Source organism: Entelurus aequoreus, linkage group LG10 (genome assembly GCF_033978785.1).
Source record: "Entelurus aequoreus isolate RoL-2023_Sb linkage group LG10, RoL_Eaeq_v1.1, whole genome shotgun sequence".
Classification (NCBI taxonomy): domain Eukaryota; kingdom Metazoa; phylum Chordata; class Actinopteri; order Syngnathiformes; family Syngnathidae; genus Entelurus; species Entelurus aequoreus.
Genome location: NC_084740.1, coordinates 40598395 through 40614569, shown reverse-complemented (window position 1 = coordinate 40614569; position 16175 = coordinate 40598395). Strand labels below are relative to the sequence as shown.

The following is a 16175-nucleotide window of genomic DNA, read 5'->3' as shown; positions in this document are numbered from 1 at the left end:
TCGAAGTGAGTCCTACTATATCCAGCCGGAACTTCTCCACCTCGCACACTAGCTCAGGCTCCTTCCCCCCCACCCACCCCAGCGAGGTGACGTTCCACGTCCCAAGAGCTAGCTTCTGTAGCCGAGGATCGGACCGCCAAGTCCCCTGACTTCGGCTGCCGCCCAGCTCTCATTGTACCCGACCTCTATGGCCCCTCCCATGAGTGGTGAGCCCATTGGAGGGAAGTGGAAAGCCGGGCCCTGAAAATAATGTGTACATTATACCGGTCCGCGGTGCAAAAAAGGTTGGGGACTCCTGATGTAGACCACAAAGAAATTGTTAGAATACTTGTTTCTAAATTATCACAAAAAACTTTGTGTTACCGTACATTGAGTTCTGTCAATTAAGAAGACAAAAGCTGTCTTTGAAACCTACCAAGAAGAAGGCTCGTAAAACTCCACTGTGTAAGGGGGAGAGCCACATGAAGGGTTTTCCGTTTTCTCTCATGTATGGTAATCAACAGAAGGATGTTGTTCTGGCCCAAGGACTTCAAAGCGGAGAGATGACAGGATCTGCCTAATTTCCAGACGAACTGTTTTTGAACTATTTTATGGACCTCTTTTTGAACTATTTTACGAACTCTTTTTGAACTGACCTTTTCTGTGAATTGTTTTACGACCTTTTCTGTGCGGGAGTGTAAACAAATATGGAGATTTTAGCGGCTGAGTTGCCAGAAGATTACCGTAAAATTGACGGTAGTTTTTATATCGGATTACCGTGTATGGAAAAACGATAGCGCTGGTATTTTTAAGGTAAATGTTAGAATAATTGTTTGTAAGTTATCACAAAAAACTTTGTGTTGAAATGAGTTCCAGGCAAGGAGACAAAAGGCTGTCTTTGAAACCTACCAAAAGTAAGATTCGTAAAACTCCACTGTGTGTGTGTGGGGGGGGGGGGGGGGGGGGGGGGGCAAGATGAAGGTGTTCCTGTGTTCTTTCATGTATGGTAATCAACAGAAGGATGTTGTTCTGGCCCAAGGACTTCAGAGCGGAGAGATGACAGGATCTGCCCAATTTCCAGACGACCTCTTTTTGAAGTATTTTACGAACTCTTTTTGAATTATTTTATGGAACTCTTTTTTAACTATTTTACAAACTATTTTTGAACTGACCTTTTCTGTGAATTGTTTACGACCTTTTCCGTGAACTTTTTGCGACCTTTGTCCTTTGGAAACAGCCGAGGCCGTGTGGTCGGGGAGGGTCCAAAATAAAAGGAGGAGGCATACAATCTTTTGGAAGAGCGTGCTGGAGATTGTAGAAGGACACAATGTCCGGGCGACTCTCCTCAATATTTTGAGTCCAAATTGAATTCTGTCTCTGTTTAATTCTTTGCCTCTTGTCTTGTTTAATAAATGTCATCAGTGTTTGAACCTGACAGAAATATTTTCCATTTAGAAAAAAAATAATAATAATATGACCCCCTTAATGCGCCTTATGGTCTGGAAAATACGGTAATCATTGCATTAAAAACGCATCATAATTAAATTATCCCCTCAACTCCCTCCAAAATGGATTAACTCGCTAGAATAAAAAAAGTCAATATAACATACATCCATAAACGTGGACGCATGTGAAAAAGTGCAATATATTTATCTGTACAGTAATCTATTTATTTATTTATATATATTTATTTATTTTATATATATTATTTATATATACACTACCGTTCAAAAGTTTGGGGTCACATTGAAATGTCCTTATTTTTGAAGGAAAAGCACTGTACTTTTCAATGAAGATAACTTTAAACTTGTCTTAACTTTAAAGAAATACACTCTATACATTGCTAATGTGGTAAATGACTATTCTAGCTGCAAATGTCTGGTTTTTGGTGCAATATCTAAATAGGTGTATAGAGGCCCATTTCCAGCAACTATCACTCCAGTGTTCTAATGGTACAATGTGTTTGCTCATTGGCTCAGAAGGCTAATTGATGATTAGAAAACCCTTGTGCAATCATGTTCACACTTCTGAAAACAGTTTAGCTCGTTACAGAAGCTACAAAACTGACCTTCCTTTGAGCAGATTGAGTTTCTGGAGCATCACATTTGTGGGGTCAATTAAACGCTCAAAATGGCCAGAAAAAGATAACTTTCATCTGAAACTCGACAGTCTATTCTTGTTCTTAGAAAGAGGGCTATTCCACAAAATTGTTTGGGTGACCCCAAACTTTTGAACGGTAGTATATTTATTTACTTATATATGCACCTTATTGCTTTTTTTATCCCGCACTACCATGAGCTTATGTAACGAAATTTCGTTCTTATCTGTGCTGTAAAGTTCAAATTTGAATGACAATAAAAAGGAAGTCTAAAAAAAAAAAGTCTAAAAAAACAAAACAAGTTTGAGCTGAATTCCCGTTAGTGTTTTTCATACTCACCATTGTTTCACGTGATTAAACCTTTTCTAACAATACAAAATAATTGAAAGTATTTATGTTCACTACTGATATTGTATCGTATCGGGATCGTATCGGCACACTAATTCTGCTGTTAAGTGTTGATTTCATTATGAATGGATACATTTAATGTGAAATGTTGGCACCGGCTAAGCGGTTGCAATTGTTCCCCATAAAAGGATGTTGACATCATGAAGCATTTAAAGGTCAGCGAGCCTCTCCAACCTTTCACTTCCTGGAGAGTCTTCTCCTCCTCGCCACTGTCTGACATTCGGCTGCTCTCCTCCTCCACCTCCTCGTCATCGTCATCGTCGCCCTTAACCTCCTCGTCCCCGTAGACGTAGTGGTACGCGTCCTCCTCATCCTCATATTGCTTGTCCTGGTCATCGTCCGTGGGCTCCTCCTTGTGGGCGGGCGCCTCGCTGCCGAGGAGCGACAAGTCCTTCATCAAACGAGAGGAAGAGCATCCGGCGAAAGTCACCGCCATGTTTTCCTCACCTCTCCTTCGGCTCGTCCTCGTCCAGGTCGGCCTCGTCGATGTCCTCGTCCTCTACCTCTTCTTCCTCCTCCTCCTCCTCTTGCGGGGTGGGAGGCGCGGGCGTGTCTGGCCGGCCGGCGCGGGACGGCGGGCAGCAGACGTACTCGGTGCCCTGGAACTTGTCGGTGCCGCACGGGAGCAGCATACCGTAGCTTTGCAGCACGGTGGCGGTCTTGAAGCACGCCTGGCAGGGAGGAAGAGGAGGAGATGGTCACCGCCTCTGAAGGCCCTCAACATGGAAATAGAGCAAGTATTTTTTTAAAAAGAAGAAAGCGTCCTCTGTAGTGGACATTTGTGTTTCGCTAAACTGGCTTATTTCCCCCGAAATGTGTAAATAGGACGAAATAAATAGACTACAAACAAATGTCCACTGCAGACACTTGAAACGGGGTGTGGCCCCAGGGCCATTTGTGGCCCGCAGTTTGTTTTTTAACGGCCCGCAGCACATTTTTTTAAATACTATATTGATTGATTGATTGATTGAAACTTTTATTAGTAGATTGGACAGTACAGTACATATTCCGTACAATTGACCACTAAATGGTAACACCCCAATAAGTTTTTTAACTTGGTTAAAGGCCTACTGAAATGATTTTTTTTTATTTAAACGGGGATAGCAGATCCATTCTATGTGTCATACTTGATCATTTCGCGATATTGCCATATTTTTGCTGAAAGGATTTAGTAGAGAACATCGACGATAAAGTTCGCAACTTTTGGTCGCTGATAAAAAAAAGCCTTGCCTGTACCGGAAGTAGCGTGACGTCACAGGTTGAAGGACTCCTCACATCTGCACATTGTTTACACCAGCAGCGAGAGCGATTCGGACCGAGAAAGCGACGATTACCCCATTAATTTGAGCGAGGATGAAAGATTCGTGGATGAGGAACGTAAGAGTGAAGGACTAGAGTGCAGTGCAGGACGTATCTTTTTTCGCTCTGACCGTAACGTAGGTACAAGCTGGCTCATTGGATTCCACACTTTCTCCTTTTTCTATTGTGGATCACGGATTTGTATTTCAAACCACCTCGGATACTATATCCTCTTGAAAATGAGAGTCGAGAACGCGAAATGGACATTCACAGTGACTTTTATCTCCACGACAATACATCGGCGAAGCACTTTAGCTACGGAGCTAACGTGATAGCATCGTGCTTAACTGCAGATAGAAACAGAAGAAATAAGCCCCTGACTGGAAGGATAGACAGAAGATCAACAATACTACCAAACTCTGGACCTGTAACTACACGGTTAATGCTGTACCGCCAGACGAAGCCTAGCAACGCTGTTGCTAACGATGCTATTGAAGCTAACTTAGCTACGGGACCTCGACAGAGTTATGCTAAAAACATTAGCGCTCCACCTACGCCAGCCAGCCCTCATCTGCTTATCAACACCCGTGCTCACCTGCGTTCCAGCGATCGACGGCGCGACGAAGGACTTCACCTGATCATGGATGCGGTCGGCGGCTAGCATTGGATAGCGTGTCTGCTATCCAACTCAAAGTCCTCCTGTTTGTGTTGCTGCAGCCAGCCGCTAATACACCGATCCCACCTACAACTTTCTTCTTTGCAGTCTCCATTGTTCATTAAACAAATTGCAAAAGATTCACCAACACAGATGTCCAGAATACTGTGGAATTTTGCGATGAAAACCGAGCTGTTTGTATTGGGATACAATGTGTCCCAATACTTCCGCTTCAACCATTGACGTCACGCGCATACGTCATCATACATAGACGTTTTCAACCGGAAGTTTAGCGGGAAATTTAAAATTGCACTTTATAAGTTAACCCGGCCGTATTGGCATGTGTTGCAATGTTAAGATTTCATCATTGATATATAAACTATCAGACTGCGTGGTCGCTAGTAGTGGCTTTCAGTAGGCCTATAAATACTATATTGATTGATTGATTGGAACTTTTATTAGTAGATTGGACAGTGAAGTACATATTCCGAACAATTGACCACTAAATGGTAACACCCGAATAAGTTTTTCAACTTGTTTAAGTCGGGGTCCACTTAAATTGATTCATGATATAGATTTATACTATTTTCATAATACAGTCATCACACAAGATAATCATCAGAGTATATAAAATTAATTATTTACATTATTTACAATCCGGGGTTGGGGATATGGGAGGGGGGGGGTTTAGGATTGTTTGGTATCAACACTTCAGTCATCAACAATTGCATCATCAGAGAAATGGACATTGGAACAGTGTAGGACTGACTTGGTAGGAGAGAGATCAGAAAGTATAAGAAAAAGTATGAGAAAAAGTGTCTACATTTGATTATTTACATTTGATTATTTACAATCCGAAGAGGTATGATGTGGAAGGGAGGGTGTTAGTTTAGGGTTGAAGTTGCCTATAAACATAAGACAGTGTTTCCCATAAACTGCCAAGATACCTGTGGCGGTGGGGGCGTGGCTATGGGCGTGGTCACCATGGCATCATCGAGTCATTTGCATAATTTACTACAATGATATGATTTTCTCTAAAAAGGCTCAAAAAATGTATACTTACTAATTAATAATAACAGTTTTGTTTTAAACATCCATCCATCCATCCATTTTACAATATAATTACAACACTTTATGTACATATTTATATACAGATTTGAACAATAAATTATTCACTGAAATATATTTATTAATTGTGGTTCTTACAAAAAATATATCTTATAAAATATAAAAGCTCAAATGTCTCTTAAAGCTCTGCCCCTTTAATTAGTGCATACTAAATAATGTAACTTTAGCCTACTACTACAACCATATTATTTACCAGCAACATAAAGTGAAACAGAGGCAGAGGTGTCCTGCCACAGTCAGTAACAAATAAACAGAAAACAGTAGTGGTGGTAGATAGACACAGAGCTTCATCAAACATCTGATCCACTGAACAAAGAGCTCCAAAAATCTTGAACTTAAGACTGCCATCAGTTTTACTCCCTACACTTAACCACGTGTTTCCTACTGCCTGCAGACTTTGCACCATTTGTTATATACACATGTTGTGTTTCTAATATAAATACATTTAATAAAGTCAAATACAAATAAGGCAACAAGAGAAGTATCCTACACTTCTCTTTTGTAAAGTAAATCTGAACAGCCGATATGGGCATCTACATCAACTATATGATTTGCCTGTGAAGCTGGACAGGACAAAAAAAAAACAAAAAAAAAACAATTTTTTATTTTTTTTATTTGTGGCAGACGTAATTCTTTCGTGGCGGGCCGCCACAAACAAATGAATGTGTGGAAAACACTGTAAGAAAGTGGAATAAAAGAGCAAAGAGGAGAAATGTTGACTCTAACAACACAAAGCTGCCCTGACTGTTTGTTGGTTTTTTTTCATTTAAAACTGTCTTTGCCCCCCAAAAAAACATTACATTCAAATAAGGGTGTAACGGTACACAAAAATTTCGGTTCAGTACGTACCTCGGTTTAGAGGTCACGGTTCGGTTCATTTTCGGTACAGTAAGAAAACAACAAAATATACATTTTTGGGTTATTTATTTACCAAGTTTGTAAACAATGGCATAACATACATATACACATAGGGTCCATTGCCGGGGTTAATGTGGTCAACATATATAACATAAAAACTAAATAAGATAAGGCTCAGAATGGTTTCTTAACAAAACCTTTCTACATATAAAGTGCTTTTTTTGATTGATTGATTGATTGAGACTTTTATTAGTAGATTGCACAGTACAGTACATATTCCGTACAATTGACCACTAAATGGTAACACCCCAATAAGTTTTTCAACTTGTTTGAGTCGGGGTCCGCGTTAATCAACATTAAACTGCCTCAAGTTGTTGCTCAGATTAAATAAAATGACAAAACTTTTCTTCTACATATAAAAAGTGCAACATTAAACAGTTTCAAGTCAACTTAGCCTCACTCAATCTTCCTGTTTTTTGCCAGAAAAATCAGTTTATCCACATTGTGGAGGTAGCAAGTATGGCGAGGTAGTGCCTGGCTAACTTGGCAGTAAGAGGATATATGGGCTTATTGGTCTTCCACCATAGAAGTGGGTCAAAATCTAGTTTTTAATGCAATATGGTCTTAAATCTGCTGCTATAAAAACATTTGTTATTGCTTTAGCCATGCCTGACTCGCCGAGGAGAGGCTGCTTGAATGCGGTGGGGAGCTGTTTGTTCACTTGGGGGTGGTGCCGCTTCAAAATGGGTTAGCACATACCCTACCGCTGCTGAACAATGTCGGCAAACCGCTTTCGCTTTGTCCGCCACTCGTCGTGCGTTGTTGTATCGCACCGCGAAGCCGAAGCTCCTAAACGGGAGATCTTAACGAGGCAGGAGGGTCTTCCAGCTCTGGCTTTTACATGTTGTCGTAGCCCGGTCGTTGCTAGCATGCCGTGTGTTGTGCCTCGGTGTGCATTGTTTACACAACAAATATGTCCGTGTGGAAACTCGTTCGGTACACCTCCAAACCAAACCGAAACCCCCGTACCGAAACGGTTCAATACAAATACACGTACCGTTACACCCTTACATTCAAATCAATGTTGCTATAAACTATTGAGGTATTTGAGGCTCCAACTACTTCACATCAAATATTGCACTTTCAAATATTTGTTGTAGAAAATATTGGATATTTTGTGTGTTTGCCATAAAAAAAAGTTTTCTCTAAAATAAAATAAACAAACAAAAAAAGTCATTAAAATGTATAATCTACAGATAGATCTCAAGTTCATCTAGAGATTCAAGTGTTAAAAGTAAAAAATAAAAGAAAATAAAAAAAGGTATGACTTATTTTTAACACTTATGATCCCTTGTAGATCCCCAAGAATTTTAGTGGGATTTTTTTAACTGTCATTGATCAAAAAATAACCCATTTAAGGTTCCAATTATTTCACATCCAAAATTCCACTTTGAAACATTTTTTCGAGGAAAATATTGCATATTTTGTGTGTTTGCTATATAAAAAAAACTAAGTTTTCTCTGACAAAAACAGCATAAAACAAACAGAAAAAAGTTATAAAAATGTATATTCTATGGATGGATCTGAAGTTTATCTATAGATTAAAGTGTTACATTTAAAAAAACAATAAAAACAACAAAAAAATAGGTATAAATTATTTTTAACACTTTTTGCCATAAAAAAAAGTTTTCTCTAAAATAAAATAAACAAACAAAAAAAAGTCATTAAAAGGTATAATCTATAATCTGAAGTTACTCTGGAGATTCAAGTGTTAAAAAAAAAAAAAAAAAAGTATGACTTATTTTTAACACTTTTATGATCCCTTTTAGATCCCCAAGAATTTTAGTGGGGGTTTTTTAACTGTCATTGATCAAAAAAGAATATTGAATCAAATCAACGTTGTTATGAATTATTGATCTATTCAAGGCTACAATTACTTCACATCGAAAATTCCACTTTCAAATATTTTTTCCAGGAAAATATTGCATATTTTGTGTGTTTGCTATATAAAAAAAACGACGTTTTCTCTGACAAAAACGGCATAAAACAAACAAAAAAAGTAATAAAAATGTATAATCTACGGATGGATCTGAAGTTTATCTCGAGATTCAAGTGTTAAAAGTAAAAAAAAAAAGGTATGACTTATTTTTAACACTTTTATGAGTGGGGGCCCTTTTGGATACCTAAGAATTCTAGTGGGATTTTTTAACTGTCATCGATCAAAAAATAATAATGTATCAAAATCTATGTTGTTATGAATTATTAACCAATTTACGGTTCCAATTATTTCACATCAAAAATTCCACTTTGAAATATTTTTTCCAGGAAAATATTGCATATTTTGTGTGTTTGCTGTATAAAAAACCTAAGTTTTCTCTGACAAAAACAGCATAAAACAAACAGAAAAAAGTAATAAAAACTTATAATCTATGGATGGATCTGAAGTTTATGTATAGATTAAAGTGTTACAAAAATAAAAAATAAAAATAAAAAAAATAAAATAGGTATGACTTATTTTTAACACTTATGAGTGGGGACCCTTTTGGATCCCCAAGAATTTTACTGGGATTTTTTTTACTGTCATTGATCAAAAAATAATATTGAATCAAATCAATGTTGTTATGAATTATTGATCTATTCAAGTCTACAATTACTTTTCATCGAAAATTCCACTTTCAAATATTTTTTCCAGGAAAATATTGCATATTTTGTGTGTTTGCTATATAAAAAAAACGACATTTTCTCTGACAAAAACGGCATAAAACAAACAAAAAAAGTAATAAAAATGTATAGTCTACGGATGGATCTGAAGTTTATCTAGAGATTCAAGTGTTAAAAGTAAAAAATAAAAGAAAATAAAAAAAGGTATGACTTATTTTTAACACTTATGATCCCTTATAGATCCCCAAGAATTTTAGTGGGATTTTTTTAACTGTCATTAATCAAAAAATAATATTGAATCAAATCAATGTTGTTATGAATTATTGATCTATTCAAGGCTACAATTACTTTTCATCGAAAATTTCACTTTGAAATATTTTTTCCAGGAAAATATTGCATATTTTGTGTGTTTGCTATATAAAAAAAACGACGTTTTCTCTGACAAAAACGGCATAAAACAAACAAAAAAAGTAATAAAACTGTATAATCTACGGATGGATCTGGGGCCGTACTTATCAAGCTTCTTAGAGTGCCATTTTACACTTAAGTCCTGAGAATTTGCGAAATTTAGTCCTACTCTCAAACTTAAGAATAAAAGCTTTTTATCAACGTTCTTAAGTCTAAGAATCACTCCTACTCTCCACGATATTTAAGAGACCTTCAGAGGTGTCTTAAGTGGTTAGGAGTTGCCAGCAGGGGATGGCACTGAGCCGAGAGAGACGTGCGCGAACGTTCAGGGAACGGAACAATGTTGTTTTTTTTTTTGATGACGAGCAGCTGATCAAACGGTATCGTTTAGACAGAGCGGATATTATTTTTGTCACAGATTTAATACTTTTCGATTCTTTGTTGATTTCTGCATGTGGCTGCGGTGGGCTAGTATATATAGAGCCACCCACACCAGTTTCAAATTAGTTGCCTAATTAATGAATTGGAAAGAAAATGTTATGACAGTAGCGTATGTGTGTGGCCGTGAGGTGAGTGACGTCAGTGAGTTTGTGGGCGATAGAAGAGAGGGAGCGGTAGCGTGAGTGCCGGCGGGGACTAGTTTGTTTTGTATTATTTTGTAGTTTATTGTCAAAATATACACTCCCATTGTCCACTTAAATATTTCCAAGATATTTCTTTATTCTTAGACAACGGATTCCCTTCCGTGATTGGTCATTTCTATGGACACAGAAATGACATCACCTAAAATTCCGTTTACGGCACATAGTAATGTCGTAATTCAGCTCTGAGTGTGACACTTAAGATTCAGTCCTACACTTCGCTGAAAGTGTGAGTAAGACGCTTGATAACTAACTTTTAAGTGCAGCTTTCAGCGAATAATTTATTTACTCTTAAGTCAACTCTTAGCAGACTTCTTAGGAGTAATTCTAAGAAGCTTGATAAGTACGGCCCCTGAAGTTTATCTAGAGATTCAGGTGTTAAAAGTAAAAAAAAAAGGTATGACTTATTTTTAACACTTTTATGAGTGGGGGCCCTTTTGGATACCTAAGAATTCTAGTGGGATTTTTTAACTGTCATCGATCAAACAATAATAATGTATCAAAATCTATGTTGTTATGAATTATTAACCAATTTACGGTTCCAATTATTTCACATCGAAAATTCCACTTTGAAATATTTTTTCCAGGAAAATATTGCATATTTTGTGTGTTTGCTGTATAAAAAACCTAAGTTTTTCGACAAAAACAGCATAAAACAAACAGAAAAAAGGTAATAAAAACGTTATATCTATGGATGGATCTGAAGTTTATCTGTAGATTAAAGTGTTAAAAAAATAAAAAAATAAAAAAAATGTTTTTAATTAAAATAGGTATGATTTATTTTTAACACTTATGAGTGGGAACCCTTTTGGATCCCCAATAATTTTAGTGGGATTTTTTTTTACTGTCATTGATCAAAAAATAATATAGAATCAAATCAATGTTGTTATGAATTATTGATATATTCAAGTCTACAATTACTTCACATCGAAAATTTCACTTTGAAATATTTTTTTGAGGAAAATATTGCATATTTTGTGTGTTTGCTATTTAAAAAAAACTAAATTTTCTCTGACAAAAACGGCATAAAACAAACAAAAAAGTAATAAAAATGTACAATCTACGGATGGATCTGAAGTTTATCTAGAGATTCAAGTGTTACAAGTAAAAAAAAAAGAAAAAAGGTATGACTTATTTTTAACACTTTTATGAGTGGGGGCCCTTTTGGATACCCAAGAATTCTAGAGGGATTTTTTAACTGTCATCAATCAAAAAATAATAATGTGTAAAAATCTATGTTGTTATGAATTATTAACCCATTTAAGGTTCCAATTATTTCACATCGAAAATTCCACTTTGAAATATTTTTTCCAGGAAAATATTGCATATTTTGTGTGTTTACTGTATAAAAAACCTAAGTTTTCTCTCACAAAAACAGCATAAAACAAACAGAAAAAAGTAATAAAAATGTATAATCTATGGATGGATCTGAAGTTTATCTATAGATTAAAGTGTTAAAAAAATAAAAATAAAAAAATAAAAATAAAAATAGGTATGATTTATTTTTAACACTTATGAGTGGGGACCCTTTTGGATCCCCAAGAATTTTACTGGGATTTTTTTTTACTGTCATTGATCAAAAAATAATATAGAATCAAATCAATGTTGTTATGAATTATTGATATATTCAAGTCTACAATTACTTCACATCGAAAATTTCACTTTGAAATATTTTTTCGAGGAAAATATTGCATATTTTGTGTGTTTGCTATATAAAAAAACCAAAGTTTTCTCTGACAAAAATGGCATAAAACAAAAAATAATAATGTATCAAAATCTATGTTGTTATGAATTATTAACCCATTTAAAGGTTCCAATTATTTCACATCGAAAATTCCACATTGAAATATTGTTTCCAGGAAAATATTGCATATTTTGTGTGTTTACTGTATAAAAAACCTAAGTTTTCTCTCACAAAAACAGCATAAAACAAACAGAAAAAAGTAATAAAAACGTATAATCTATGGATGGATCTGAAGTTTATGTATAGATTAAAATGTAAAAAAAAATTTAAAAAAATAAAAAATAGGTATGACTTCTTTTTAACACTTATGAGTGGGGACCCTTTTGGATCCCCAAGAATTTTAGTGGGATTTTTTTTACTGTCATTGATCAAAAAATAATATTGAATCAAATCAATGTAGTTATGAATTATTGATCTATTCAAGGCTACAATTACTTCACATCAAAAATTCCACTTTGAAATATTTTTTTGAGGAAAATGTTGCATATTTTGTGTTTGCTATTTAAAAAAACAAAACAAAACAAAAAAAGATTAACAACAACAAAAAACCTTATAATTCACGGATATATCTGAAGTTGAGCTAGAGATTTATGCGTAGAAAGTAATAAAAAAATGTATGACTTATTTTTTACATTTTTATGGGTGGGGCCCTTTTGGATCCCCAAGAATTCTAGTGGGTCATTGATCAACAAATAATAATGATTTTAGTATTATTAATTATAAATCTAATATTTCACAGATAGAGCACAAAACCCCTGTTTACAATATGTTTTTTAACATTATGAGACAGGGAATAAAAACCCACATAATCACCTTTACACTCTTTAATCCAATCTAGTAATGCAACCTGAGGCTAAGCCAATCAGTGGCCACGATACTGAAGAGCGTGCTCTGATAGGTGGGGTCTCACCGAGTGGCCAAAACTAGTGTAGTGTTGATATTTGACTTCATCTTCAGCATGTTCATGCTTGAAAATGCTTGATTTGGGCCAAAATGTGCTAGCATCTTACCTCCTTGGCCACGCTGTGCCACTGCTGGTGGCTCACACACATGTCCGTGCGCTCCTTGTGGAAGAACTGGCACTTCTCGGGAACCAGCAGCACGTCACTCACAAACTCGCCCACTGCAACATCAAAGCAGACGCAGCGTTAAGGTGACGCCATGCATGACGTCATCCACCACAAGCAACCTGTCTATATTTATTATTGGGAACAGAGGGACGAGTCCTGGGAAATAGGTAATAAACATTCGGTACCCCAGAGGTTTTTTTTTCCCCTTGTGTAAGTTAAAATACAAGAAGAAGGGAAAATTTCTCAGAGTGTCCCCAGGAAAACAGGAGAGTTGACAAATGCGGTGTGTACGTAACCAAAAAACGTTGAAATGCAAAACACCGTAGCACAGAATGTCGTAATACAAAACATTGTGATACGAAACATTGTGATACGAAATGTGGCAATACGAAATGTCGTAAAACGAAAGTTCGTAATACGGAATATCGTAATACGAAAGGTCGTAATATGAAAGGTCGTAATACAAAACGTCGTAATACGAAAGGTCGTAATACGAAAGGTCGTAATACGAAAGGTCGTAATACGAAACGTCGTAATACGAAAGGTCGTAATACGAAACGTCGTAATACGAAACGTCGTAATACGAAACGTCGTAATACAAAACGTTGTAATATAAAATATCGCGATACGAAACATTGTGACACAAAACGTGGTTACACAAAACGTCATGATACGAAACGTCACGGGGAGAACATGCAAACTCCACACAGAAAGATCCCGAGCGCAGAATCGAATCCAGGACCTTCGTATTGTGAGGCAGACGCACTAACCCCTCTTCCACCGTGCTGCCAGTTCCTTTTTACGTGCAAAAAATAATTTTTATAACAGTGACGCGTTTTTTTACTTGCAGGAAATCATTTTTTTAAATTGGAAATCTTTTTTTGTGTTTTTTTATTGAAGAAAAATTTGTTTTTTTATTGAAGGAAAATGTGTTTTTTTTATTGAAGAAAAATTTGTTTTTTTTCCTGCGAATCGTTTTTTTAATTGAATAACATTTTATTATACTTGCAAATCGTTTTTTACTTGCAGAAAATATCTATTTTTTAATTGTAAATTATTTTTTTCAATGAAGAAAATAGTTGTTTTTATTTGCAAATCGTTTTCTTTACTTGCAAAAAATAGTCTTTATACTTGCAAATCCTTTTTTTCACTTGCAAAAAATGTTTCTTTACTTAAAAGTTTTTCCATTTAAAAAAATGTTCTACTGGCGATCGGTTTTTGAATTGAAGAACACTATTGTACTTGCAAATAGTTTTTTTTACCTGCAGAATTTATTTATTTATTTGCAAATCATATCTTTAATTGAAGAAAATATTTATTTTTACTTGCGAATAGTTCTTTAATTAAATACTTTAGTTTTTTGTTACTTGTAGAAAATAATTTTTTTTACTTGCAAATCATATTTTTAATTGAAGAAATTATTTTTTTTTTTTACTTACAAATCTTTTTTTTTGATTGAAGAAATTAGGTTTTATACTTGCGAATTGTTTTTCTATTTGCAGAAAATATATATTTTTACTTGCGAATACTTTTGTTTTGTTACTTGCAAATCGTGTTTTTAATTGAAGAAAACATTTTTTATACTTACGAATCGGTTTTTTAACCTGCAGAAAATATTTTTTTTTACTTGCAAATGTTGTTTTTGATTGAAGAAATTAGGTTTTATACTTGCGAATTGTTTTTTTATTTGCAGAAAATAGTTTTTTTACTTGCAAATAGTTTTTTAATTAAAGAAAATTGTCCTTTTTTACTTCCGAATCGTAACTAAACATTTACAAAATATTTCTGTGCAAATAACTCATTTCACAATGTATATATCTGCGGCTTATAGTCCGGTGCGGCTAATATATAAGAAAAAATGTTTGTCTAAAATTTTGTGGGTGTGGCTTACATCCCAATGAGTCCGGAAAATACGGTATTTACGTTTTTTTCTGGGTGGGTCTTGGAACGTAACCTCGTCTCTGAGATATCGACCGCAATTCTGTGGTATTCCTGAACAATCCAAAAAGGACTCAGCATGTAACCGACAGCAACATGCAAGAGATAATACCTGCACGTTGCCGTGGCAACGCTTTCATCGGCACATCCCGAAGATAAGAAGCCTTACTCGATTCACTCGCTGACTAAGTGACGAGTTTTTGGGCCTGCGAAAAAAAGCTTGAAATCGCACTTCAAGTGCTAAAGAAAGAGAGATGTATTTGGCATCTCGGCGTGAAACGTTGTCTTTAAGAGACAGAAGAGCGTGGAAAGAAATCTAACGTAGAGTTTGAGGGAATTAAATCACCGTGCAAGCGGCGGCCTGTCAGCGACGCCGCATGACAGCTTGCAAACTCTTCTCTCCTCGGCGTGAAGAAGTTTCGACATGAATAATCCCATGCTGACTCACACACACACATGCACATGCACACACACACACACACACACACACACACACACACACACACACACACACACACACACACACACACACACACACACACACACACACATTCTTGTATTTGTTACCTTCTTGAGACCTCCGGGGGAAAAAGGCTTACCTCTTTAGGACCACCCTTTCTAGATATATAAAGATGTGTATTTACAACATTAATAATATATACATACTATGCTAATATAAAAAAGCTTGTTGCGAAAAATTTGTTGGAATTTCACAAGAAAAAGTTCACAATTTCACAATAAAAACGTAGAATTTTGGCAGTATTATAATAAAAGTCGTCATTTTACTCAACTCAAGTCCAAATTGAACATTTGTGCAATATTATGATAAAAGTTGGAATTTTACTCAACAGTCGCAATTTTACAAGGAAAGCTTAAAATGTTGGCAATTTTATGAAAAGAGTCGTAATTTTTCTCGACAAGTCACAATTTTATGAGAAAACTTGGCAATATTATAATAATAATCGGAATTCTACTTGGCAAAAGTCACAATTTTACTCCAAAAATGTCACTATTTTACAAGAACAACAAAAAAATGGCCACATTGTGAAAAGTCAGAATTTTATGTGGCAAAATGTCGCCATTTTGCATTAAAAAGTAATAACTTTACGAGAAAATATTGCAATATTACAGAAGCAGAAAGAATATGAGAAATTGTTCCCAATTTTATAAGAAAAAAGTCGACACATTGTGAGAAAAAGACTGCTTTTAGTAAAAAATAAATAAATTTGTAATTGGTTTTTAATCTTCATTATTTAGTTTAGGGCTGCAACAACTAATCGATTAAATC

The 16175-nt window shown here is 35.5% G+C and overlaps 1 protein-coding gene across 1 annotated transcript in view; it reads right to left on the bottom strand.

Moving 5' to 3' along the window:
* aplp2 (amyloid beta (A4) precursor-like protein 2) overlaps positions 1-16175 on the bottom strand; it is a 190947-nt gene that overhangs the window by 57467 nt on the left and 117305 nt on the right. The window contains 3 exon segments of the mRNA XM_062060867.1: positions 2660-2856; positions 2933-3156; positions 12890-13002. Of these exon segments, the coding sequence (XP_061916851.1) occupies positions 2660-2856; positions 2933-3156; positions 12890-13002 (534 nt within the window).